Genomic DNA, 27,202 nt, shown 5'->3' with positions numbered 1-27,202 from the left:
CTGTATCAGATCCCAGGGCTCCCTGGGTCGCTGTCTAGGGAGGAGCTCTTGAAAAGTTCCAATCCATCATCTCTTCCTGTGGTCAACCGGGAAGAGGCCAGGAGTAGGCCACAAGGATTCTCAGGCCCCATTCACTGCAGCAGTGAGCCTTCTGAGGCAGTGGGCCTGGGTCCCATTCTGATGCTCGCCAACCCCACCCTCGGGGCTGCTGGGGACTTACGGGACAGGCGGCCATGGTCCGACTGGCTGCTGCTCTGGGGGCCAGCTCCAGGGTCATCTCTCTGGATCTGCTGCTCCTTACTGGCCACAATTTCAGGTTTGGGCCGTCGTCCTGGGTAGAAATGGGTTGAGATCAGCACAAGAGAGAAAGTGCATTAGGTCTCTCTTTCCATAGTCTTTTCTGCCTGAAGTTCTACCAGGGTGTCGGACAAGACCATGCAAATAACAGAGGGCATTAGAAGTGTGGTCTGATTTTCAGCTCCATCTGATGGGCATGGAATTGCATGTGGCCCCCAAGTGCAAAGGGGGCAAAGGAATGCCAGAGGCCAGCTGGTGCCTCTCCTGACAGAAAGTGGAACCTCAGCCTTGGTAGGGCACACAGACCACAGGGAGGCAGAAGCCAGAAGGAAGATAAAGTTCAAGGTAAACAGCTGGAGCAAAGTGAACAGGGCTTCCACCTGACCTTGTAGGACTGCTCAGGCTCACGGAGACCCTAAGCCAGGGGAACAATGGACCCTTACCAGTTCGGAAGGTGACCATGGCCGTCTGGCCTTCACCTGCACAGTTGTAGGCCGCCATCTCCACCTCATACAAGCTCCCAGGGTCTAGTCTGGTGAGGGTCAGGCGGTGTTGGCTGGCCGGAATGCCAGAGACGGTCCAGTCATCAGAGGAGTTGGTGACCTGCTAGAGAAGGTGGCTGGTATAAGGACCAGCCTCTTGCATGGAACTACAAGCGGCTGTGGTTTACAAGGAAAGCAGAGTTGAGCCCAAGAGGGCAGAAGAAAGGAACAGAGATGGGCCAGGTTGGCAGGGAGATTGGCCCTACAGAAGGCGGACTGATCCTGTTAGCCCAGGACATCGCCCTTGCTGGGCCAGGAAAGCCAGGCTTCCGGATCCCCCATCTAACGATCTCATGAAAGAAAACTCAGTGGGGAGGGGCAAAATGCCTGACTGAGTTTCTCCAAAGGCCTCTCCCCCTTTCTAAAAACATTCCTATTTAACTTCTTTCTCATTGATCTGTTGAAACCAAACAGTATCCTCATATTCTAATGAGATGACAATGAGAATAATAAAAATAGCACAAGTGGAAATGGCCACATTTGCTGAGGGCTTGGATGTGCTGGGGCTTCCCTGGTGCCTCAGATGGTAAAGAATCTGCCTGCAATGTGGGAAACCTGTGTTCAGTCCTTGGATTGGAACGATCCCCTGGAGAAGGTAATGGCAACCCACTCTGGTATTCTTGCCTGAAGAATCCCCATGGACGGAGGAGCCTGGTGGGCTATGATCAGGTTGCAGAGTCAGAAGTGACTGAGTGACTAACACTAACTTCTATGTGCTACAATATATAGTTGCATGCACCATAAAGCATGTTACATGCACCATAAGGCATTTCCATGACAGCAGTCCAAGAGATGGGTATTAATGCTGTTCCCATCTCACAAGTAGGGAGGCTAAGGCTTAGAGGGACAAGTGACTTGCCTAAGACCATATCATTAGTGAGTACAGAAATCCTGGCTTGACTCCAGAAAATAAGCTCATAAATGTCACCTACCCTAGAAAGTCAGTCTGGGAGCTAGAAAGTCCTGAGTTCAAATCCGAGCTGTGTCTCTTACCACACACAGATTACCAGCTGGGTGAAACCCTGAGCAACTTCCCTAATCTTCCCAAAATGAAGCAAGTTAAATCTCTCAGCCTATTCTGAAGATTAAACCCGATGACTCACTGAAGCTGGCACACAGTAGGTTCTCAACAAGTACTTGCCCTCTCCTTCCTCCCTCAAGTGAGGATTTCAACCCTCTTTTTTTCTACTCCTGCCTAGATCATAACTTAAAAACCATGGATGAACCATAACCATCACAGATTACTCTTTAATGGTGTCAATTTCCTAGCTCTGTAAAGAAAAAATCAAGGAGCTCCAGACTTCCGTACAGGTGTTGCAGAGAGGCTGTTTCCCCCTCCCCCACCCCACCTTTGAGGACACAGCCTTCCCGCCAACTGTGCACATCTCCAAGAGCCTGCTGGGGCCTGAAGCTCTATTCTGCTGAAGGAATTAAACAGCTGGTAGGAAAAGCTCTTATCCCAAAGCAGAATATTCCAAAGTAGAACAAAACCTACTATTCAAAGGCCAGGGATGGTCTGGGCTCATTCATGTCAGGCTTCCAGGATTTGTTCCAAGGGGAGAAGTTTTTACAAACTGAGAATCCCCAGTGGTGCTGGAAAGCCAAACACAGTAGCCCAGGGTCTGCAGATGCACCAGGAAATGAAAACTGGCTTCATGCATGTGAAAAAGTGAAAATGAGATGAATGACTCCCAGGCTCCAGCAAGAGAGGGGGGCTGAAAAAACACAACCCTAAGGCTGATTTTTGCTTTCAAAGTCCTTTCCTGTGTGATGATCTTTATGACAAGTTAGTCCCTCAAGAATGAAACTGCTTTCAAAACATAACTGTGCCTTGGCAATGTCCACCTAACAGTTCCAAGTGCCCCACAGGCCAGATCCCCACAGGAGCCAGGCCCAGCAGGGCCCTGTCCTCTCACTTCCCCTGCGCCCCTTCTCCCTCGGCCTCCCAGTGCTGGCCTCACTTCACTGGGCTCAGAAATGAAAATAAGAAATGGAATGGCAATTAGTCACTGTCACGCACACTGAGAGGGTGAATGCAGCCTCAGCCTGGTGTTTCCGGATCACCTCGTGTGGCCTCTGCCAGCCTGCCTCTTGGGGAGGCAGTTTTACAGCCACCTATTGGCATGAAAAATATTATTCTTGCTCTCATGCTGGTTCTTGTCTCCTGGGGACCATGAGCATTTGGCCTGCCCTGATCTTTGTCTCAAACTCTGCTATAGAGGTGTCCAGTTACATGGGGAAATAAGGATTAGGACCATAACCTGGGCTCAACAATACTGCTTTCTGTTAAAAACTCATCCACCCCCTCTGCTAGCTGCCTATGAGGAGGCCAGCAGGCCAAGGGTTAATGAGAAACTGCTCCCTCTCACCCCCACCTAGGAGGCGGCTTGGCCACAGGTGCCTCTGTGGATGGGTCCTGACCAGAGGTCTCCAAGAGAGCATGGAAAGGGCGAGAAGAGAGCGACGGGGCTGCCAGGGCCCAGAGCAGGGGCCCAGATTCTGCAGAGCCTGCACTGTTCCCTGGGCAAAGCTGGCTTCCTTTGGTTTTGGAGAGGGAGGAAAGTTGATAAATGTTTTCAGTTTTCAAGAAGATATATGTTACAGTCATATATCTTCCATGTTTTCTACCAAGTGCAACTAGCAATTTTATAAACAAATAAATGCATAATAAAATCTAGCATTTATGATACATTAGAAAGTGAAAGTGAAGTCACTCAGTTGTCTCGGACTCTTTGCGACCCCATGGACTGTAGCCTACCAGGCTCCTCAGTCCATGGACTTTTCCAGGCAAGAGTACTGGAGTGGGTTGCCATCTCCTTCTCCAGGGGATCTTCCCAATGCAGGGATCGAACCCTGGTCTCCCACACTGCAGGCAGATGCTTTACCATCTGAGCCACCAGGGAAGTGTTGCTTATCAAAAAAGATTTTTAAAAACCATTTAAGAACAATAGTTTTCTACTGTCTAACGGCCTTGGACCTCCCTGGTGATTCAGATGGTAAAGAATTCACCTGCAATGCAGGAGACCCGGGTTTGATCCCTGGGTCAGGAAGATCCCTTGGAGAAGAAAATGACAACCTCCTCCAGTATTCTTGCAGGGGAAATCCTACAGACAGAGGAGCCTGGTGGGCTATAGTCCATGGGGTTGCAAAGAGTCAGACATGACTGAAGGACTAATACTTTCACACTTTTCAATGGCCTTAGGAAGAAAACAGCATGCACCTGGGATAAACAGAAATGTTTCCCAGAATATTTTCTTAAAGGAAATGTCCTTCTTCCCTGGGAGCCACAGGTGAGAGTGTAAGCCCTGAACGAGGGTGGCAGCCTGGGGGCCCTGTCCTGTCTCAGAGGGCATAGTGTTTAAGAGGACAGGCGGGCCCAGTTCTGTCTCTGATCCCATCAGACCCAGAGATTCCCTCTCTGACAGCCCCCAAAACATCCACCTGGACAGACTTCCTTCTGTCAATGAGAAATAGCTGAGGTCTGAACAACACGATTTGTTTTTCAGCTCAAATGCCGGCTTGCCAAACCTGAGAGTCATGAGGAGTCCTAAGAACTGAGGCAGCATTTTGTAGCCCTCAGAGAAAACACTTGTCCACAAATATTTTTTTTCCTGGCTCTAAAACTAGCTTGCCACACCAGAGTTCCTGCAGGTATGTACCCAGCAGAGCTTACTTAGATTAAACAATAAAACATCAACAACAAATGGCAGAGGAAAGGAAGGGGGATGGTTAACAGGAAGTCTATGAACTCCCCTTGGGACTGGAAGCTGGTTGGCGGGCCTGAGACCTAGAGGCACACCCATGGCTTTTTCCTGAGCCTCTGAGGGCCCCAACACCCAACTCACAGCCAGCTTCCCGAGAGGTGGTAGAAAAGTACGCTGGAGGGCACAGAAGGTTGTGATCAGCCTTGGAGACCACCTGCAGGCTTTAGGAGTTCAATGGGAGATGGACAGGGTGCAGATACCCCAGCCAGCCTCACAGTGAGGTGGCTACAACACCAGATGTCATACCTTGCGGTGTTTCACTACGTAGTAGAGGACCGGTGCCCGGCTGCTGCCCTCATGCCGAGGCCGCCACACCAGTTCGTATGAGTCAGTCTTGGACGTGCGGGGCGAGCTGAGGATGATGGGAGCCTCGGCAGGGGCCACTGGCCCCTGACCCCCGGGACACTGTGGGGAGGCTGGCTGTGCTGATGCTGGGGGCCTCAATAGCCCTGGGTGGCCCTTGGGCATCTGGTCAGGGCCGCCAGGTCTGGAGGGTTGCACTGCAGGTGTGACAGTGGCCGACTGAGCATCCCACCACGGTCTCAGGGTGGTGCCTGGAGGACGAGCAGGAGGAAGAAGGTACGGACAAGCAGTTAGTCCCCTGGCCGCTTGCTCAGCCATCCCCCCACAGAGAAAACAGGGAGACAAGTCAGAGGGAGAGCTGCTAGGGCAAGAAGAGCCCTGGGCTGGGGACCTGAGGTGACATCAGTCCCCTCAATACTCTGCCAGGCTCTGTGGGGACGGAGGGCTATGACCCTGCCCTGCCAGGGTGGAAAGGCAGCCTGAGGGCCCCTCCCAGGCTTCCTGCCCCCAGCCTGTTTTCCTGCATTCGAGTGTGTCTTAAGTGAACTATCTCAATTTGCTATCAAGGTGCTGGGAGCCCTCTTTCTCATATCTGTGAGTGTTTGTGTGTGTGGGGGGGTGTTATGCGGACGTGGCCCCCTCTCACTGTGGGATCTGTACCATGGCACAGTGTAGTTCTCTTCCTGCTCCACTGTGGGGACCTGGAGATGTGAGCTGTGAATGTAAATGTGTCTGAGACTCTCAGAAGTAGGAGGGGCCTCACTCCCTTCAGGAAGGGTCCACGGACTCTGCCAACACTAGTTTCTGTGGAGCCCTATACCAAGATCACAGGTGTGAAGCCCTGTACCAAGTTCACAAGATAAAAATCTCTGGAACTGACCAAGTTCCATAGCAACTGTTGCCATGGGTCTCTGGATCTAAACCTGCCAGTTCCCTGACCCCATATTAGGTAAAATACCCACCCTATTATCCATCCTATAGCATCCTAACCAATCACTTAATGCCACCATTGCAGTAGGAATTTTCTCTGTCTTGAGGCTATAAAAGTTGACTACTAGCCTGTGAAAGGGTTCGGCTCTCCCTTGAGCTGGCCCACTGTTCTAACAGCGTCTCCCACTCTAGTAAACTTTAGTCTCCTCTATTTCTGCCTCAAGTCCAGAAATTCTTTTCCACCCTACACACAGACCACGACAGTTTTTATTACCTGACCTCCTGCACCACAGGAGGTTGGCTCCTGACTCAGCATTATTCCCGGTTGTATTTTTCTCCAGTTGATTCTTTGATAAGTTTTATTTCCTTCCTAGGAACATTCTTGACGGCAGAGTGTTTATTACATTCTCTGCATCCCCCACATTGCCTAGACCAGTGCTGAGCAAACAGCAGTTCAATCTGTGTAGACCAAAACATACTAGCCTGTTACTTATATGGAGATGTTTGGTCTTTGCCGAGCAATTATTAAAATTATGATCTACGCACATGTCAGCTGAAATAAATCAAGCTAAGAAAGACAGACATGCTTTGCTTTGTGTTAGACCAGTGGTTGTCAAACTGGGTTCTATGGAACTCTAGGAACTCAAGAGATTCTAAAAACTAAAAGTTTTTAATACATTATTTAAATAGGTTATTTGCACTACTGAAAATCTGCAATTCTGACTTATTAGTAAGTTAATGTAAATTTGAACTTAACTGTGTTAGTTGCTCAGTCGTGCATGACTCTGTGACAACGACTGAGCAACTAACATTATTAGTTGTAAGTTCAAATTTATATTAACTTACTAACAAGTCAGAAGTGCAGATTTTCAATAGTACAAATGAACCATTTATATATTATATTTAAAGCCACTTTTATTTATTGTATACACAGGGGTTTTAAGTTGGATTTCTTTAAGTTCTGTAAATGTTCAGCTGGAGTCCCAGTCCCTTGGACTACACTCACCTGGCCTGGCGGTCTTCAGCTGGACCACAGCATGGGCACTCCCAACCTCATTCTCGGCCATGCACTGGTAGACACCTTCGTCCTCAGGCCCCATGCTGACCACCCGCAGGGCCCGACGAGATAGTCGGAGGCGCTGAGTGGAGGTGAGGGGCACAGCGTTCCTCAGCCACAGCACGGAGGGCGGGGGGTTCCCACGCACCTCACAGGTGAGCTTGGCACTCTGGCCCCAAGGGATGACCAGCTGGGACAGCTCCATGGTGACCTCGGGGGGTTCTGCCAAGAAACCAGAGCAGAGATAAGGAAGGCAGAGTCCTTCAACCCGGCCCAGACAGGCTGGGGAGGGGACTGCTGTGGGGAAAACCTTGCTCCTTCCCCATGACACTCGTAGAGGAAAGGAAAGGCCCTACAACTCCTCCATCGGAGTCACAACTGGGAAGGACTGCCATCTCCTACATCCTGGTCCCTGGGAGCCAAGGCCTCTCAGTTCTTCCCCACTCACTCATTCGGCATGTGATCTCTCAAAAGGCATGTGACCCTATCTGAACCTTGCTTATGAGCTTCTAAAGAGGCTATGCAGATAAGAGATGGCCAAGGAGAAGAAGGTCTGCAGAAGGCACTTACCAAACACCTGGACATTGTAGAGGATGACCGCGGCCCCGGACTCCCCAACCCCATTGTCGGCCATGCAGCGGTAGGTCCCAGAGTCCTCCTCGCTGGTGGTGTCGATGAGGAGGTTGCTCAACAGGAAACGTGTCTTGTTGTAGCTGGCAACACTGGAGCCATCCTTGGCCCAGGTAACCCTCGGGGGTGGGATCCCGCTGGCCACACACTCCAGGATGAGACTCTGGCCTTTGGTGACAACAATGGTCTGGGCCTCTGGTGGGTAGATGATGCGGGCAGCCTCGGCAGTGGAGCCTGGAGGGGCGAAGAGAGAAAGGATCATGTATAGGACCAGGATGGGGTGCAGAGGATCCCCTCCACTCTGTTTTGGGTAGCCCAACCCCAGGAGGCAGCCTGGAAGGTTGGAATTGGAATCAAACAGCCTGGTGGTGAGCATCTGCTGGGCTGAGTGGGATAGATCTTTAAATCATGGTTTGTGTGTGTGCTAAGTTGCTTTAGTCGTGTCCGACTCTTTGCAACTCTATGGACTATAGCCCGCCAGGCTCCTCATTCCATGGGATTCTCCAGGCAAGAATACTGGAGTGGTTTATCATGCTCTTCTCCAGGGGATCTTGCTGACCCAGGGATGAAACCTGCGTCTCTTATGTCTCCTACACTGGCAGACAGGTTCTTTACCACTAGTGCCACCTGGGAAACACTTTCTGGTTTAAAGAAATGCATTTCTCATATCCAAAAGCCGATCAAGTATTTCATCAGTTGCTCAGCTGAGGAAGCAGAGAGCTTTTTTTAATGTGAGGTAGAAATTGCACAGAACTGATGGAGAGGAGTGCTGCTCTCCTACACGGGACCTTTCTCAGAACCCCACAAGAAGCATACTAAGTGTGATATTTCTTTACACACCAACCAAGGGCAGCTCCAGCGTTTGTTAAGATCTGAAACTTACACAGCTGGGAGTCCCTCTTGAAGAAAAATACAGTATTACAGATACAAAATTAGGTGAGCAAGGACCCACTTAAGTTTTGCTTCATTAGTTTCATGGTAAATCTGCAACTGGTGCCAATTCTGAACTCTAATTCCACATAAGATGTCACTGTACTGAATACCACCGGAACATGGAAAAACGCCTGCCGCACAGGACTCGCTCAGCCAAGGCAGCCGTTGTTCTCACAGAAATGGAGAGTGATGTGGGCCTCCAAGGACTGTCCCCAGAGAGAGATGCTGGGCGCTTCTGCAGTGCAAACAGAGGAGTGCAAGGCACACCTGGTGGCCTCACACAGGCACAAATGCTCCTGTCATTTGTCCTGCCCCAAAACACACATCCCAACCCGTCCCCCTCCTCTGAAAGTACCACAGCGGAGGAAAGCTCTCAACAGGCAGGAGTCAGACGACGTCCCTCACAGGGCGCTGACACGACCAGTGAGCTTGGCCACCCCCGGCTCCTAACCAAGTCCGAGGGCCACAAGCAGAGAGAGGCTGGACGCTGAATCCCGAGTCCAGGATGTCCCACCAGCGGCCCCCGCGCCCATCAGTGAGACCCGCCCCTTACGGCGCACGCGCAGCCTGTCGCTGGAGCCTGAGGTCTTCACTTCCTGCGTCACCGGGTTGTAGGCGGCGCACTTGTACATTCCCTCGTCCTCTTGGCTGGCGTTCACGATCTGGAGGTTCCCCGATGGCATGATCAGGTAGTTATCTGAGGAGAGGACAAGGCAGGGGGCAAGGGGTGAGTGTGGGCCCAGAACAGTGCACCCAGCAGCTCCCACAAAGGTTCAGGGCAGGTAGGGCAGAAGCCAGGAGCTGACCCGAGTCCCAAGTTCAAGCTGACAACGCTGCTCTCCCCATGAAACCTCACACCAAGTGGTACAGAAGTGCCAGGAGTGACACTACACAACCAGCTAATAAACTGGCTAGCTGACACCCCACCACCACCCTGAGTTTGTACACAGGCCTGTGGAGGAACAATTCTTATTTTCAAGGGTGCCCAAGAAGCACGGAAAGGAAGCAGGATTTGGGATCTGCCATATACTAACTGTGTCATCGTGGGCAGGTTAACCTCTCAAATCCTGTTTCTTCACTTGTAAGATGGCATGATGTATGCTGCCTCAGACACTTTTGTTAGGACCGAGAGGCCGTGCTGCATACATGAGATATGAGCTGATTATTCTTCCAAGGCACCAGGAAGGAGCGAATTGCCTTCAGAATTTCCCATCAGTCTTTGTCATGGTCACAACTCTGAGCCATCTCACTGCTGAACTTCTACAGCCAAGGAGGAATATTCTAATCCCCAACCCTAGCCCTCTCCATGAATACCTTGGAAGCCCTTCCCTCTGCATCACTGGCCTGTTAGGCTCTGTCTGCTTTCGCATCAAGGTGTCACAGGGGTGGGGTCCCAGGGCTGAGTTCAGTCTCTGTCCGCAGGGGACAGATTCATAGTATCTGCACACCTGGCAACTAGGATAGTGTTTGGCTTCCTGACAGGCAAAGCACTGGTCATCAGCTCTGAGCTTTCTGGTGGCCTGCCCTTGGTCATCTGGATGTCCCTGCAATCTGGCTCATTGAATCTGGTGCCTGCCTGTCACTGGGCCGCCCCAGGTGTGAACTGCTTAAGCAAATGCCAAATAGGAAGGAAAAAGACCCTGATTCTTGTGGGATGGGCAGGCCTCTTCTAGGGGTCACTGCCACAGACAGTAGACATTCATACTCTAATCTCTGGTTATTTCTGAGTGGCAGGATTAGACTTTTGATCTTTTAAAAAATGCTTTTTTGTGTTTTCTATAGTAAACATATACTCCTTACATAACCAGAAAGTTAACAAAAATATTTTAAAATCTCTAGGACATTTTAAAAGGTATACATTTGAGGTGTAGGGTCCAGCCATAGGGTCTCCTTGGCCTTAAGTGCAGGTCATCTGTGGGAGGAAGTGCCCCGTGGGCACTCTGCAGATGAACACTTGGTCTCCCCTGGACCAGCTGTCATGCCCACCATGGCCTGAGCAGGAAGCTGTGATGGCTGCAACACCAGGAAGACAGGGAGAGGGAAAACCTCAGATTCCACTAGAGAAACTGCTCTACTGTGCAGGGAAGAGCCCCGCCTCCCACCAGGGAGCCCACAGCTCTAGGAACATCTGGCTCATCAGGCAGTCTTCTGGTGTGCGCCTGGTGGCAGGAAGATGGCACGGGGAGGGCCTAGAACTCCGAGCTGAGAGCTCTGATCCAGTGGCAACAGCTCAGCAACATCTGGCAGGGCCTCAAAGGATGAGGAGATTCCTTGTGATAGGTTCAGGGGACCTCCACTCTGAGGCCCTTCAGTATCCCGCAGAGCTGCATCTTAGGGTAGTAGATGGCTGAGGGGAGGGTGCTGTGGGGCATTGACAGGGTTTGGGAGGCACTGTAGAGGCACCAACTTCCTTTCTGGCACCGACCTCCGGGCTCCTGCTTGTTTACTCACCCCGGGAGGCCTCCAGCCACTCCTGTTTGACACTGTACCGGACCTGGGCTTTTGGATGGCTCTCGGGAAGGTGGCAGGCGATGACCGCTGTGTTCCCTTCATCGACTTCAATCACGTGCTGCACATCTAACTTGAAGTCCTGGAGATCTGTGGAGAGAAGAGAAGGGGCTGGTTGGGCCTAGATAGAAGAGAGAGGTGAACAGTGCGCTGTTTCAGGCTGGGCTTGTGCCTCAGTGTCTTTAGTCACAGTCGACAGCAGCAAGAACCTCACACGCTGAGGAGTCCTCTGGGGGTGCTCTGAGTCCTTCCTCCAGCCTTTTGTGGCCTAGAGTTTACAGGAGGGAATGTGTGGCTTGCATCACTACATGTGAGTACAACTGGGTGTATATAAGCTGCCGGTGGGTAAGTGTAGAGAATTCCATCAAGTGGTGCCTGTGACACAGACCAGCCTCTTCTCTTACACTGACCTAAGGCAGCAAGGGGCCTAGGCCCATTGGCCACATTGAACCTGACTAGAAATGGATCACGGTCAAGGCACAAATGTCCTGGCACAGCTCACAGACACCGAAAGGAACAATGACAGAGAATGCTTATGTCTTTTTTCCAGTTCTGTCAAGAACAGCCTTCTAATCAGACATCCACATCAAAAAGCGAAAGGCCTGATATTCTGCTTAATGGCCAACCATAGTTACAACCAGAAGGCTGATTTCTGCTATGTACAAGCTACGTGGTCCTCCCCCAGTATCCTTGGGGATTGGTTCCAGGTGCCCCAGTGGCTACTAAAATGGAGATACTCAAGTCCCTTATATAAAATTGTGTTGTACAGTGCTTATAGTCAGCCTACATAACCTTGGGTTTTCCATCCATAGAAACTAAGAGCCTACAGTATGTCATGTCATGGCTAATTCTGTCTCTGGGCTGGGGATGGAGACTGTGGATACCCAAAGGGTTTTCTAAGGCAAAGAGGAATGTCCCCAGTGGGGTTTAATGGCAGTGGAATGCAGGGGAACTGAGGTCCTGACACCTGGCTGCAGTCTCTTCTAACTTGCCTTGGCAGGAAGATGGGATTTAAACTGGATTGGATGGAGATCCATCTGGAACAAAAGCAGGATGTTTCCCAAACAATCCAACAGCCCACACAACAAAACTCTCTCTGTTTGAAGCCAAATCACTGATGTCCCTGAACAAAATGGGCTATTTGTGCAACAAAACCACATGCCAAATTCGGTTTTCAGGACTGTAGCTGAATTTAAGAGAGGAAATAAAACTAGCAGAGAATAAGATAAGAGAGATGAAAATATTTACCCAGACACTCTCCCCACAAAGGTGCTTAGAAAGCCCTGGAGGCACCCTGAGTGCTGACCACACCACATTCTACTCAGCTCTTGAGAACTGATACCATCACACTGTAACTGCAGTTCACTCCACCTGCCTGTGTGGTTCGTTCCCAGACAAGGCAACAGCAGTAGTTGGGAGTCAGGTTTCTCACAGAACACATGAGGTAATTACCAAAAACAAACTACTGTCACCAAGGAGACCCCTGTGATCATGGCGTTCAGTGAGGTCAGGAGGTTTCCCACTTAACGTAACTTTCTAGAAGCTCTTAGTGAAATCAAGCCAGAGTCACAGGAAAGCCCTTTTATTTCTATGAAAGGATCATTGCCCCTTTGATTCCAATATTGAACTGTGAACTTTTTAGGGTCACGGACCACGTCTTGTTATCTTGTCCTCTGGCCTAAGTAGATGCTCAGTGAATGCTAGATGACCAAATGAATGATTATCTTGGAGCTGGGCCCCTCCAGTCAGGTACAAGATGCCCATGCATGTTATTTTGTGAACTCAGATTTTGTAGTTGAGCTGGGTTGACATTATGAGCTCAAGGGCTTAGCGCAACAAATTTTCCATCAACTGCTTATCCAAGTGTGGCCAATCTTTATCTAAGTGTGGATATTTTGAAAATAGAATGTTTCTTGAGTTGTTTACTTCCAGGGTCACAGGAAAGAGGTAAAACAGGTCTAATAAATGTGAAATAAGAAATACATGTTGTTAGGATAAATGGCAGCATAGAAGACCTTGAGCTCACCTCCTCCCATGAAAATACCAAAATCACACCTAACTGCTGAACAACCATCAATAAAAAAAGTCTGGAACCTATCAAAAAAGATATTCTACATCCAAACACAAAGAAACCACTACAAGATGGTAGGAGGGGTACACCTGAGATATAATTGAATCCCATATTCCCAAGGTGGGCAACCCACAAACTGGAGAATTATTTTGTCAAAGAAATTCTCCTATAGGAGTGAGAGTAGAGTACTGAGGTCATGGCAGGCTCCCCAGCTTGGGAAGTCTGGTATGACGAGCAGGAGCCCCCAGAACATTTGGCCTTGAAGGCCAGTGGGGCTTGATAGCAGAAGTGCCACAGGACTTGGGGAAATCGAGATCCATTCTTGGAGGATGCATACAAGGTCTTATGCATGCTAGGACCCAGGACAAAAGTAGTGACTTCACAGGAGCCTGGCCCAAATCTACCTGCTGGTCTTAGAGGGTCTTCCAGGGAGGCAGGAGATGGCTCTGGCTCTCACTTAGGACATAAAAGCTGGTGGCGAACATATCCAGGAGTACTCACCTGAAGGCTGACATCTTGTTGGGATATTAAAACTGGGACCTGACCCCACCCAATACTTGTAGGCTCCAGTGCTGGGACACCTCACACCAAACAACCAACAGGGTAAGAACACATGGTCCCACCCATCAGCAGGCAGGTGGCCTAAAGACTTCCTGAGAGGCTTCCCTGGTGGTCCAATGGTTGAGAATCCACCTTGCAATGCAAGGGACGTGGGTTGGATCCTTGGTTGGGGAATTAAGATCCCACATGCCTCAGAGCAACTACTGCACCTGCACGCACAGAGTTTGTGCACTGCGTGGTCCCATATGACTCAATGAAGATCCTAGGCACTGCAACTAAGACCTGATGCAGCCAAATAAATAAATGTTTTGAAAATAAAGATTTCCTGAGCACACAGCACCTTTAAATATGGTCCTGACCCCCAGAGGGCCAAGACCCAATTCCACCCACCAGTAGACAGGCTCCAGACCCTCCCACTAGAAAGCCTGCAGACGCCTCTAGCCCAGAGTCACACACTGGGAGGGCAGAAACCAGAAAGCAAGAAAAATACAATCACACATCCTGTGGAACTGAGTCTGCAAACACAGGTCAGAACCTCCCCTGGGACCTGCTGGTCCCTGGCCATAGGGTGACAAGAGGAGAGTGTAAGGCTGAGATACATGGGAATCCCCTACAGAGGGCCACTTCTCCAAGGCTGAGAGACATAACTAACCTTCCACATACATACAAACATAGGAATCCCCTACAGAACAAATGAGTGATGTGGAGACAGGCAATCTACCAAGAAAGAGTTCAGAGCAATGACTCTAAAGATGATCCAAGAACTTGAGAAAAGAATGGATGAGAAGTTACAGGATGCTTTTTAACAAAGAATTAGAAAGTAAAAAGCACAACCAGAGTTGAAGAATATAATAACTGAAATGAAAATAACACGAGAAGAAATATATGCTATTCACCAAGTGGTATAGTAAAAATGATGACAGAATGCATGGTTCATCTCTATAGTCCCATTTCACTTTCCAGGCAAAATATAAGTGGTTCCTGTGGGTCAAGGTGAGATCTCTTATGGATTCCTTCCTTTGTGTGGGTGTGGAGCCTTCTGGGTTTTTAAGGAATCATCTCATCATTATTTAATTTTGTGTTGGTGATGGTGGTTTAGTCTCTTTAAGTCGTGTCTGACTCTTGCAACCCCATGGACTGTAGCCTGCCAGGCTCCTCTGTCTATGGGATTCTTCATGGACAGAATATAGGAGTGGGTTGCCATTTCCTTCTCCAGGGGATCTTCCCAACTCAGGAATCGAACCTGGGTCCCCTGCATTGCAGGCAGATTCTTTACCAACTGAGCTACGAGGGAAGCTGAGGGAAGCTGCGTTGGTGATATCCAGCCCTGACTAAATTGCAAATTCCTAATGGGCAAACTTTCAATTTTGCACTCTATGCCCCAGCCCCAAGCTCCACTGCAGGGTCTTCAGGAGGTACCACGTTCATTGAGTCCTTGTTGAATGAAGTTCGAAAGACAGTGCTCAAGGCCAGCTTCGTCGGCATGCAACCTGTGCAGCTGTGCCAGGCCCCTCACTTGGAAGAGGCCAACGCTTGGTTTAATGCTCTGCTATCACTGCCTTGAAATTTTAAACAACATTTGACCAAGGGACCTCATATTTTCACATTGTACTGAGCCCCCCAAAACCCATAGCCCAGTCCTGGCTGAACCTCTCATCCAAGAGAGTGGATGCATTTTCTCTCAGTGAGGAGGATGGTAGACTGTGGGAAAGGGTGAACAGCCTGTGCTCTGGGATTTCTAGCTGGATGTTACTACCTGCTTTTCATAAGCAAAGTACCACAGCAATGCAGAAGCCTTAATCCTCCTCAGCACAGCATACCTGCCAAGTCAGAAGACTCCCCACAGAGAGACCAGTGAGCATGTGAGTTTAGGGGCATCTGGAAAATTCCTCAGTCACTGAGAAGCATGTGTCTTGCATGGTCTAATAAATCTAAAACTACTCCACCAAGAGTTTTTGAGTTTTTGTTTCACCCTCTTCCTTTACTTCATTCCAAGAAAATCTGCCTCAAGCAAGAATATACTTAAGCCTAACAGAGCATTTTGCAAGAAAGAGATGAGTAACTGAAAGGAGTCTGGCATCAGAATGCCATTTCCAGCTTAGCCCCGGGCTCCTGCCCCCTGTAACTGAGAACTTATCTGTGCACAGAGCACACTCTCCTCCATGTACACACCTCACTGACTCAAGACTGGAAAATGCTACACACCCCAAGGCCCCTCTGGGGGCCTTCTGTGCATCCCCAGGATTTACTGCTGGGTTGGAGACCGTGGGCTGTGCAGTGAAGCAGGCACAAAGCTGGGCACTGGTCAGCCGGGCAGCCAGACAGCCCTCCTGTCTGATGCCAACATGTGCACAACAGCCCAGGCAGGCAGGACCCAGGACACCCCTCCCCACAAGGGCCAACTGGCAGGCAAGCCTACTGGCTTCAAAACAAGTAAGCAGCAGTTGGGTCCCAGGCCCTGTCCTCCCCCCGCCCCACACCCTGAGCTTAAGCTTTAGTTGTTGCTTCACTGGATAAATGCTCCCAATTTGGCTGGTGGAGCAAAAGTTGAGTGTCACTAAGGGATCAAAGGCAGACTAATGAAGTGATGAGCGATCTGAAACTCAGAGTACCCCCTTTTCTAGTATTTATTGGGCAGGAAGGAGGTTAGGGAGGGGCAGAGGCTTCATGATCAATAACAGCCTAATCAGCCACCAGATGAGAGGCAGATGCAGAGAGATCTAGGTGGCTGCATATGAAGGAAACCAGCCTGTTCCCAGGCCCCTTTGTCTGCAAAGCTCAGAGCACTTCCCCGGGAATAAGGGGCAGGCCCTTCAGTTACAAATGGGGTTAGCAGGCCTCCAGCCTCACTGCAGAATGATGGATCAGGTTTCATGGGGGAAATGGTTTGACAGGACACCTGCCCTTGCCTGTTGGCTGGTGTGTTTGAGAAATCCATTAGAGGAATGTTTTTGCAGCTTTAATCCTCTTACCTTCCCTCAGACCCTTCTTTTGCATCCTCTCTGTGTATTCTTCTAGCTATTTTATTAACTTGTCTGCACTAATCAAATGCCGCGAGGCCCACTCTTGTTCCTCAGCTCTCAACAGGTCAGAAGTCCTGGTCTTTGGGGCCATCTCTTGAGTTTACAGACCTTCTTTATTAGTCCCAGAACTTTTTGCTTTCTGAGACAGTCCTAAAATCTTAGGCTCCATACAGAACCCTGCCCAGCTCCCTGCCTTCTAAGCACTCAATTTCTTAACAGAACATGTATCTTCTGATAAATCACTTCCATCAGAGCTTTGGATACACAGGTGACAGGGATCTGTTCAGATACAATCATGTCACATGCTCTGAGTTTTCACATTCCCAGGGTACATCAGGCTCCTACCTTCTTGCCCCTAGGGAAAAAAGAAGGAAAATAACAACTTAGAGGCATGTGAGTGTGGCTATCACTGTGAGGATCATTCGTGAAACTACAAATTGACAAGTTTTATCTTGAGCCCCCTTTGACTTACTTTCTCTTTCTCTCCACCTTCTAGCCTTGATCTTTATGAATAAAAGGTTCAGTAGATCTATGAATTATATCACAGTATTTAGTGTTTGTTTTCACATTTTCATAATACATAATTGTTAGATTTTCATTATAGGCTCATCCTTCAATTCTTACATACTTTCCATGCCCCACCACATGGTGCCTTGTGCCTCCACAAAATGTTCCCATGTAAACATTAAACCTAACCTTTACTTTCAAGGAGTTTCCTCATTTGATCCTCTTCTCCCTGAGTCCTCCCTTCAAAGTGCAAGTCATTCAGTCGTGTCTGACTCTTTGTGACCCCATGGAGTACACAGTCCATGGAATTCTCCAGGCCAGAATACTAGAATACTGGAGTGGGTAGCCGTTCCCTTCTCCAGCTGATCTACCTGACACAGGAATTGAATCGGGGTCTCCTACATTGCAGGCAGATTCTTTACTGGCTGAGCTACCAGGGAAGCATCCTCCCTTAGGGTGCAAATTAAAAGTGCAATTCTGCTCAAGAAAGAAGTCAGGTAAGACAGTGCCTTCCGATAGAGGCTGCCTAGAGTTACCAAAATCTCCATCTCAATCAGCTCAGCTGAACGATTACAAACATTCTGGCTTTTAATCCATCCAGGCATTTTTTGTGTCTGGTCAGTCTTGCCCTTCTCTCCTGCCTGTTCTCAGGGCTCACAGGACAAGCCTGCATTCATCTGTTGAGGCTTGGATGTGGTCCGTCGATTGTGGGGGCACCACATTGGGCTCACTTGGCAGTGCTGCCAGCGAGGGCGGCTGGGCAGCCTCATGGCCATCAGCAAGTTTGGGCTGACTGATCGTTCCATCTCCCAGCTCTCCTGCCTCCAGGGCTCAACTTGTCTCTGTACTGGCTTCCTGTGTCTACAGCCAGTGTTACAAAGTGTAGAAAGATTTCACCTAATGGAGTACCCCAGTGACACACTGACCCTGTGGCCTGGCCCTGTACCTTTTGAAAGGTGGCAGAGGTACAAGGTGAGTAAAATTAAGAGTGCATTGCTCACTGCTCTATGGATGGACTTGGAGGTGCTGTCTGAGCAGGGGAAGGGTCCCACCTGCCTCTCTGGGTGGGCTCTTTGCCCTGAACTACTTGGGATGGGAAGAGAATCACAGCATAACTCTTAGTCTCCAAGTCACCCGAGGAGCCATGGCTTGGCATGACCCCTAGATCAAACCTCTGAAAGAAAATTCTCTACAAGTGGAAAGCCATGGTGATGGACTGCAGAAGTGGAGTGGAGGCTGGAGCCTGACGGTGCTGCCTTTAGAGATGGAACTGCCTGCTCTTGATGAGTGAATAGGGCTGATTGCGGGACGGGCAGGCCTCTGAGGCATGCATTCTGGAGCTTATCACCAGTCCATAGCCTTGGCACACAGACCACTGAAGTCAGACTCAATGGGAGCCCACAAAGCTGAGCAAAATCAGCATATTCTGTAATTGGCATCTGGCACAATACCATCCCTCCAGACATCACTATTCATTTACTCAACCAGGCTCAAGTTGTAGAAGATACCAAGAAGATAAAGACATAGTTGCTAACCATGGGGGGACTTTAATCGAAAAGACAGTTAAAGCAACACATAGGCTGGCTATCACAATTCGCAAGAGTAGTGTCCCTAAGTGTAGTCCCTGCCACCTTCACCAGTGTGCCAGCCTAGATTAGGTTACCTTGATCTCCAGGCAATTTAGAAGGAGGGCTGGTGGAGTGAGCACTTCTCCTTTTGCAGGCTGGAAGAGTGGACAAATACATTTGCTCTCTTGAGGATTTTTTTTTTCTGCCTGTTCAACTGCATAAACAATTCTGGCTCCAAAGCTCTCTCCTGACAGCCATGGAAATGTGACATCAAATTTCACAAACACACTTTCTGATGAAAGTAAGGCATGCTCTCTTTTACCTAAATAAAAACAGTTCCAATGAGGGTTAAAAAAAAAAAAACACCTTTGCAGATGCCAAGCACATTAGTTGTTAAATCGTGTGCTTCTTTCTTTTCTTTTGAATTAAGGTGTGTGCACCCAGATTTGAGTAGTAGGAAAAAGCTCTGGGTGGAGAAGAGATGAAAGAGCCACAGGGAAGAGGGCAGAAGATCAAAGTCAAGAGTGGAGGTGGGCATGACCGGAGACAGGGCATAAAAAGAGGAGTGTGAGAGGAAGGAGAAGGAAAATAGAAAACCTAGTTTGCAGTGTCATTAAATGATTTGCAGTAAACTGGCCTAATGCTTCAGGAATTTCTTGGCTTGAACCAATTAAAAAAAAAAGACATATGAGAACGAGAAATGCTATTAATCCTTAAAAATAAGTCAAGGATGGGAGCCGTTTCTCCAGAGTCTGGCAGACAGATGAACAGAGACGACGTCTGTAGACCATCCCATTTATCTGACTCCAGAACTGCTGTGAGGTAGGGCTGGCTAGCAGAACTAGGGAGTTTCTTTTGGATTACATGAAGGAATAAAATGGTTTGAAAAAATACACTGGGGAGAGAGAGAAGAAGGAAAAAAAGATTTACTTGCCAGCAACCCACATCACACACATTTCTCTGATCAACCAAATATAAACTAGAAACTTAGCAATGGGAAAATTAATGTGAACCCCGGTGGTCTGGACTCATCAGAGCCAGAACTGGTTCCTGGCACAGTGTTTGGCAGGCTGGCGGCCTGTACAGGAAGAAAGATGAGAGAAGACCGAGGCCAAGGTGTTCAGGGGAACAATGGACGTGAGTCCTTCAGTTTGTCCCTGAAAAAACAGAATTCCAGGTGGAAGAGGTCGGGGCAGTGTCTTAAGGCCAGTGGAGTCCACAGTGGTTCCTGCTGCCCCAACCCTGCACACACACTTGGGAACTGTGTAGTCCTAAAAGCAGTGGTGACTACCCGTGCCGTCTGCCCACCCTCTCTGACAGGGTCCTATGAGGTGCCTGGTAGGACTGCAGCCACAGTCACTGGCGTCTGCCTTCAAAGGTTGCAGAATTTCCTCCAACATCTTAATCTCTTTTATGCTTTATGCTTCGGACATCCATCATTTTTTCTAAACCCTTCCCGAATCTATTTGTATCATCAGCTTGTTTATATTCCAAGTGTTGCTTCATCCTTTCTTATTTGCATCCTCAAAACTTCTACTATACCACAGTCTGGTGAAGAAATCTTTGTCTGCCTTATGCATGCTCTTTTTGATCTTCTAGACTTCAACACATCTTATCTGGGAGCCTGCCTTTCCCTAGACATTCACTGAAGGCCAAGTGTGTACCGGACCCTGTGTACCACAGTATGGTGATCACAGAGGCGAAGGGCAAAGAGACAGTGGCTGGAGAGGCCTAGAGAAGTGAACACAGGATGGCAGGAAGCTTGGAAGAGGGGACCCCATTCCAGACCTGGGGAGTCAAGGGGGGCGTCAAGAAAAGATTCTTACAGGAGAAGATAGTTGAAGGTTGATCACTGAGAAGGAATTTCTTAACCCAAAGTGAAGTTGCTCAGTCATGTCTGACTCTTTATGACCCCATGGACTGTAGCCTACCAGGCTCCTCCATTCATGGGATTTTCCAGGCAAGAATATTGGAGTGGGTTGCCATTTCCTTCTCCAGGAGATCTTCCCGACCCAGGGATTGAATCCGTGTCTCCTGCATTATAAGCAGACGCTTTACTGTCTGAGCCACCAGGGCTTCCCTGGTGGCTCAGCTGGTAAAGAATCTGCCTGCAATGTGGGAGACCTGGGTTGGGAAGATCCCTTGGAGAAGAGAAAGGCTACCCACTCCAGTATTCTGGCCTGGAGAACTCCATGGACCATATAGTCCATGGGGTTGCAAAGAGTCAGACACAACTGAGTGACTTATACTTATTAACCCAAGGGAAGTGGGAATTTTCTGGGAAAGGGAATGGAAAGGAAGTTGTTACAGGCAGACAGAGCACCCAGGGAAAGTGAGAGACAAGCCAAGAAAATGGCAGATTGCCGGGTCTAGAGGAGGAGGCAGGGCTGAGAGGTGTGCTAAAGTGTCACGCTGTAGCCTAAGTCTTACTCTATGATTCCTTCAAATGTTTTTAAGTAGAAACGGAGCACCATCACTAAAAATTAAGCACAATTGTCCCCATAGAAAAACAACATGCTGTTTCTACCTAAGTTTTTCCCCCTTTTGCTTACAGTTTTTTCCTGCTAAGTGACAGTCCTTTATTTAAACATTTTTTCCCATCTGCAAGACAGACTCACTGTTCTATAGTTCCTGGGACTATTACTAGATTCCAAAAAATAGTTGAAAGTCTACAAACAAGATCAGAGTGGAAATCCCTAAACTCTTACACACCTACACACAAAAAAGGGGAGCAAAGGAACTCATTTTCTCTCTTGATTCATTTTCATTTTAAAGGAACCATCATACACCATGTTCTTTAAAGAGTTCCAGGGATTTCAAGCAAACTAATCAATGCTCCCCTCATCTTCCTGTGCAAAAGGCTTCTCCAAGTCTGTTCTGGCTCATTGAATCTATAGTTGTACCTGCTTAACTCACTGTGTGGTCCTTCCCTTTTCTCTTAGCTTAGAAAATGGACCTAGGATTTTATTAAAGCATGCGGCTGAGTGTGCCAAGGATAAGTTGAGGAGAGGAATGGGGAATTCTAAGCATGTCCTTGGTAGAAGATGCACCATGGAATTTTTGAATCTTTTTGTGTGTGTGTGTGTGTGGTAAATATTGACTGTTGCTAAATAGAGAACTAGAACCCTGGCTGTGTGGGGCAGAAAGTTGCTGCCATGATGCCCTGAGCTTATACCACACATTTGCCTGAGCGCTTGTCCCAGACCTATGGGACTAGTATTGCCTATGCCCTTTGAAGTTGAATACCAGAGGAGATTCCTGTGAGATTGTGAATTTCTGCCTGTACTAGTAGAAAGCAGAAAACAGTTACTGTGACTTTGGCCTAAAGCTGTAAGGTATTCCTAAATAGGTCCTCTCCTATTTAGGTACTCAAGTTGCTCAGTACCTTTGGCATTTAAGCTATCTTTCAGTGGGTCACAAAGAGTTGGACATGACTGAAGCGACTTAGCAGTCAGTATCTTTCATTCTTGTCCAACTGGCAAAGTAAAGCACACAGCATGTATGGGCATAAAACAGCTGCATTTCAAGCTTGAGTTAGTTCTCCTTTTCTAACTACACCCCCATGTGGAGCTGTCTAGAGCTCCCCCAGCAAGGGAGGCAGACTCACACTCAGTCTGGTGGGTAGCTTCAGACCCAGCTTTCAGCTGCAGACCCCTTTCTCTCCTAGGGAAATACAGCCACCAGGTGACTGTCTCTTGTTACCCCACCCTGATTTCAGAATCTGACTGCACTCACTGTGAAGTATCTGCACCATCCCAGAAATAGCACTGGGCCTAGGTCTAAGTGCACAATGTAGAGAGCTGAACTTAGTTGCTGAAGGCCTGAGAAAGGTGAGAGGACTCAAAACACTGGAGATAAAGATTGTCCTACACACATTCTTCAAGGCTCAACCTTGAGCCTTCCTCAATTCCCTAAAATGGAAATGAATCACTGTTCCCCTGAATTCCCATTAAAATCTGTTTATGTCTCTCAGGCAACTCATGGCTCTGACTGACTTGTTTTATGGCTAACAGGAACTGCAGTCCATCTTCTCCATCAGACTGAGAGATCCTCAATAGCCCAGAGTAGTTCTTACTGTGCTGCTGTAAATTCTAAACACTCCCCAGTTCTCAGGACACCAACCTTTAAAACATCAAGCTATTTAACTCAGGGCTAGAGAATGGTTGGTTTCCTGGTTCCCTAGTGGACTGCGTGAATCTCCAGCCTGCTGGCTCGCCTGATGATTTTGGACTTTCCAGCCTTCATAATCATGTGAGCCATTCCTTTGAAATAAACCTTTTTCTTTTTTTTTTTTTTTTTCTCTATTTCTCTTCCCATACATGTGAGTGTGAGTATAATTATATATATGTTCTCCATAAAATTACACATGTGCTTAGTCACTCAGTCGTGTCTGACTCTTTGTGACCTCATGGACTGTACCCTGCCAGGTTCCTCTGTCCATCTTCAGGCAAGAATACTGGAGTGGGTTGCCATTCCCTTCTTCAGCAGATCTTCCCAACCTGGGGATGGAACCCAGGTCTCCTACATTGCAGGTAGATTCTTTACCATCTGAGCCACCAGGGAAGCCTTAAAATTACGTGTGTGTGTCTATATGTGTGTGTGTGTATAGTGATTGATTCTGCTTCTCTGGAGAACCCTGACTAAAAACAAGGATAAAGGAAGCTAGAAATGTTTTAAGACAATGTTGACAGCTGGCCTTAGTGGCCTGTTCTAATTCAGGGTCACAGCATAGAAGACCTTAAGGAAGTGTTTGATGGGAATCAGAGTTTAGGGAGCTGAGAAAGAAGAGACGCGGCTTCTGTTGGTGGAACTTAACCAAACAAAGGGCCAGCATTGGCCCAGCCTGCCAACGCTGTCTGGTTGCAACAACACCCATCAGTGAACCAACAAAAGCATAAATGGACACCTCTTTGGGCTACAGTGACAACGTACATGCAGTGACACTATGCGCTGCTCTCAAAGTGGCAGGGAGGTGGGGATCCAGGTTGGAGAACATGTGTAGAGAGGGAGCTACGAAATTCACAGGAAATGGGTTTGTCCTCTGCCCCTGATAAGCCAGCCCTCTCTCTTGGCTCTGGCTAAGACGGAAGTTTTGGCCCCTGGACTGTGTCATCCTACGGGATGCTCCCAGAATTGAGCTAGGCAGCACAGAGAACGGGCCCCAAGGCCTCCTCCAAGAGGATGCTCCACAAATATGTGTTGACCACATGGGTGAGTGAATAAAGCCTGCTTCAAAATGGTACTATCATATATTCTCTCATTTGATTCTCTAAAAAACAAAACCATAAGACTGACGATGTAATCAGTACTGAGTTCATTTCACAGTTGTGACTATCTGAGAGATTAAGGGATTTGTCCAAAGCTACATGAACTCTTCAGTGGTAGAGTTAAGACTTAAAAGATCCTGGGTTTAAGTTTCATGCTTTTTTCCATTGCACCAGTTTGGCTCTTCATTTCACTCCTGGGTTAAATTATGTTACAAAGGGCCCCTGTCTCCTTCTGACCTTTCCTCAAAGGCACAGAGTCATGGAGACAGTTGCTGAAGGGAAACTCCTACCTCTTCTGTCCGCTGCCTTGCCTCTGATCTCTGATATGAGAGAAAGATCACTCTCTGACTGGCCCTAGGGCTTAAAGACCTTAAGAAGGGGTTATGGATCCACTCACAACTAAACTAGCACCAGCTTAAGACTTCACATTAGCCAGTGTGAAGTCATAGAGTCAATTATGTATCTTCCCAGAAAGAGAACATCCACTCAGTTACTGTCTATTTCCAAGTAGGACCTGGGGATGATAGGATAGCTGGAAGAATTAATTTAAAAGATAGGGATAAAGAAAAAAAGAAATTAGGAGTTTATCTGAATGGTAGATAACTGCAGTAAAGGACAGAAAACAGCTTTCCCGTGGCATGCGGCTCTGAACTGGTCATGATTACTTGCTATGCTGTATGGAGAATGATGCTAAGGCCGTCTTGGGGGCCAGAACAAGGAATGAGGTATCCATGGGTGACGCCTGCTTTTGGTTCAGGTGCATGGAGTGGGAACCTCAGAGCTATGTGGAATGGTGGGCCTCTGGGTGTCAAGTTTGTGAAAAGACAGGGAAGAAGAAGAAAGGAGATCAAAGTAAAAACATTTCAAAAGAATTAGACAAGATGGTCTGAAGTGACGCATTAGCAACAAGAGAGATTCACCACAAGGAAAGCTTAAGTAAAACAGGAAAAAATACTTCTCCATAGAGGAGAGCAGGAAGGACAGCAGGAATCCACATGGGCAGGACCACTCAGAGGAGAGGGTGGGAGCACACCACTGAGGCTTCATGTGGCTCCATTTTACCTCATGCCACCAGGCAGGGGTGGAGTTCAAGTGCACCCCCTGGCATCAGAGTGAAAGTGGTCTAGACCAGGAAAGCTCTGCTGGCAGCCTCCTCCACATCCCTGGATCCTCAAGCCAGGTTCCAGCCCCCATCACAGGAAGCCCCCAGTGATCTCTAGGAGTTCACTAAGACACAGGAGGCAGCGTCCTTCCAGGGAGGTCAAACAGCACGTGCTCTGTCTGAGGACAAATGTTTCAATGCACACAGGAGAAATCGGGGGAGAGGAGGAGAAGGAAGCCTGAAACACCAAGTGCGGGTGTGCATGCGTGCGTGTGTGCCCGCCAGCACGCCGCTGCCTGCCTCGCCTCTGAATGCAGACCGTGCCTCCTGTAATCCGTTCTCCGGCTCAGCCTCCCTCACACACCAGCCAACTGGCAAAACACAGGCCCCATTCTGCTCAGGAATGTGCTTTCGGAAACTTAATCTAGCTGCTGAGTCTGGGCCAAATCCCCCATGGCATTAACCCAAAGACAGCACCCCTTTCTCCCACGTTCCCGCCACCCCGTCCCTGCCTCCTCCAAGTCTGGGAGGCTGTAGTTCCAGTTCACCAACTCCCTGTGTCCCAGGACACAGACCCTGCAGGCCTGCTCTCCATTTCCAGCACTTCTCCATCCATCTTCTGGTCAGGCCCAAACATTTCCCTTCTGATTCATGTCTAAGTGACATGCCAATAGCTCTTGGCTTTCAAACAAGACTCGCCTCGGCTTCTGCACAAGCCCCCTCTTCTCTCACTGTGCCTCCTTGGGTTGCAACCAAACCCTTCCCTTTGTCCTCACTGCCAACTGCAGATCCCTTCAAGCACCAGAGAAAGAGGGGCCAGGAATTTTTTAAAAATAAAGGCTATAAATTGTCTCTCCTCACACAGATTCACCTTGAAGTAGAAGGAGTGCTCCAAAATAAACCATCTACTCTCCAGTTCTCCCTTCCTCCAAACGGCGAAAGGTGCAGCCTAGCTCCTGAGTGGGCCAAGTCATAGAGTCTCCTGGATCTTCACAGACAAGGGCTGACTACCTGCAGGGTAGCAAACCTCCTGGAGGAGCAGTGGCCCCCTTCAAACTCACAAACGTTGCTAAAAAGCTCCTCTTATTTGTAAAGATGAGCAACTGGCAAGGACCTGCTCGCTCAGCACTAGGAGAAGGGTGCAGGACATGAGAGTGGAGTCACTCTGGAATGTTCCAGGGCCATGCACAACTGTGCCTCTGCTCTGGTGGGCGACAGAAGACAGATGAACTAGGAGCCTGCTGAGGTGGTTACACAGAATGTACAAGCGGAAAACACATGAAAGTGTTCACTTGAGAGTAGTGCACTTTGCGTACTTTACTGGTTGCACCCTATACTCAACAAGAAATGTAAATATGGTCATACGGCCAATGGAAAATGCTTGTCCTACAATGTCAGAGGGGAGAGACTAAAGATAGTAACTATCTTCAGTGCTGTAAAAATACAGGTACAGATGAAGGCTAGAAGGGTACGCTTTAAAATGACGATGGTGGCTTTGCGAGGATGGTGAGGAGACATTTTCTTTCTCCTCTAAACTTTCTATGTGTCCATTTTAATTATCATTAAAAGATATACAAGAGAGGTATGATGATAAGAAGCGTATCTCTGACCTCAGCCCCTCTTCTATGACAAGATGATCCCTCCCCACCTTCTCACCCTTGTGAAAGCACCCTCCCCTAGCCCACCAGCACAGCTGGGGGCCCAGGGCCTGCCTCCCTCACTGAACCCTGACTGTAATCCGAACTCTTAGCCTGCTCTCTAGAGGTCTGGCACTTAGGGTCAGTCAGTACTGCTGCAGCCACAAAGGAAAAGTAGCTCCCACTGTGCGGGGGGCTCTAAGATGCAGCCCCCCCCTCAGCCTTGCCACCAGGAGGGTAGCTGGGGACCCTCTGCCTTCCTCCCTCCCTCCTCTGAGCAGAGGGCAGGGCTGCTAGGCTACTTCCCAAGAAAACAGGCACACTGTGGCAGCCTCTGTTCTAGTCTCTGTTCTCCCACGGACTAAAGGCCAGAGGCATCTGGAAACCAGAGGCAATGACGGGTCTTTTTTCCCCCTGCTTTTCTACTTTCCCAGCTCTCACCACTCTCCTCCAGGACTCACGCCTCACACTTCAGGGAGCCCAGTTGACTTTCAGGAGCATT

General features: G+C 48.7%; 1 protein-coding gene across 4 annotated transcripts in view; it reads right to left on the bottom strand.

Annotated features, from left to right (window-relative positions):
* Nucleotides 1-27,202, bottom strand: part of BOC (BOC cell adhesion associated, oncogene regulated) — an 84,723-nt gene that overhangs the window by 9,114 nt on the left and 48,407 nt on the right. For 3 of the 4 annotated variants that reach the window (XM_065942973.1, XM_065942974.1, XM_065942975.1), the window contains 7 exons: nucleotides 10,908-11,054; nucleotides 9,010-9,153; nucleotides 7,464-7,757; nucleotides 6,843-7,115; nucleotides 4,850-5,157; nucleotides 741-903; nucleotides 221-331 (listed from right to left, as the gene is read on the bottom strand). In XM_065942973.1, coding sequence (XP_065799045.1) covers nucleotides 221-331; nucleotides 741-903; nucleotides 4,850-5,157; nucleotides 6,843-7,115; nucleotides 7,464-7,757; nucleotides 9,010-9,153; nucleotides 10,908-11,054 — 1,440 coding nt within the window. The remainder of the gene's footprint in view (nucleotides 1-220; nucleotides 332-740; nucleotides 904-4,849; nucleotides 5,158-6,842; nucleotides 7,116-7,463; nucleotides 7,758-9,009; nucleotides 9,154-10,907; nucleotides 11,055-27,202) is intronic. The other variant, XM_065942976.1, reaches the window with a different exon arrangement.

This window comes from Muntiacus reevesi, chromosome 8 (genome assembly GCF_963930625.1).
Source record: "Muntiacus reevesi chromosome 8, mMunRee1.1, whole genome shotgun sequence".
Taxonomy (NCBI): Eukaryota; Metazoa; Chordata; class Mammalia; order Artiodactyla; family Cervidae; genus Muntiacus; species Muntiacus reevesi.
This window is presented reverse-complemented; position numbering and strand designations above follow the sequence as displayed.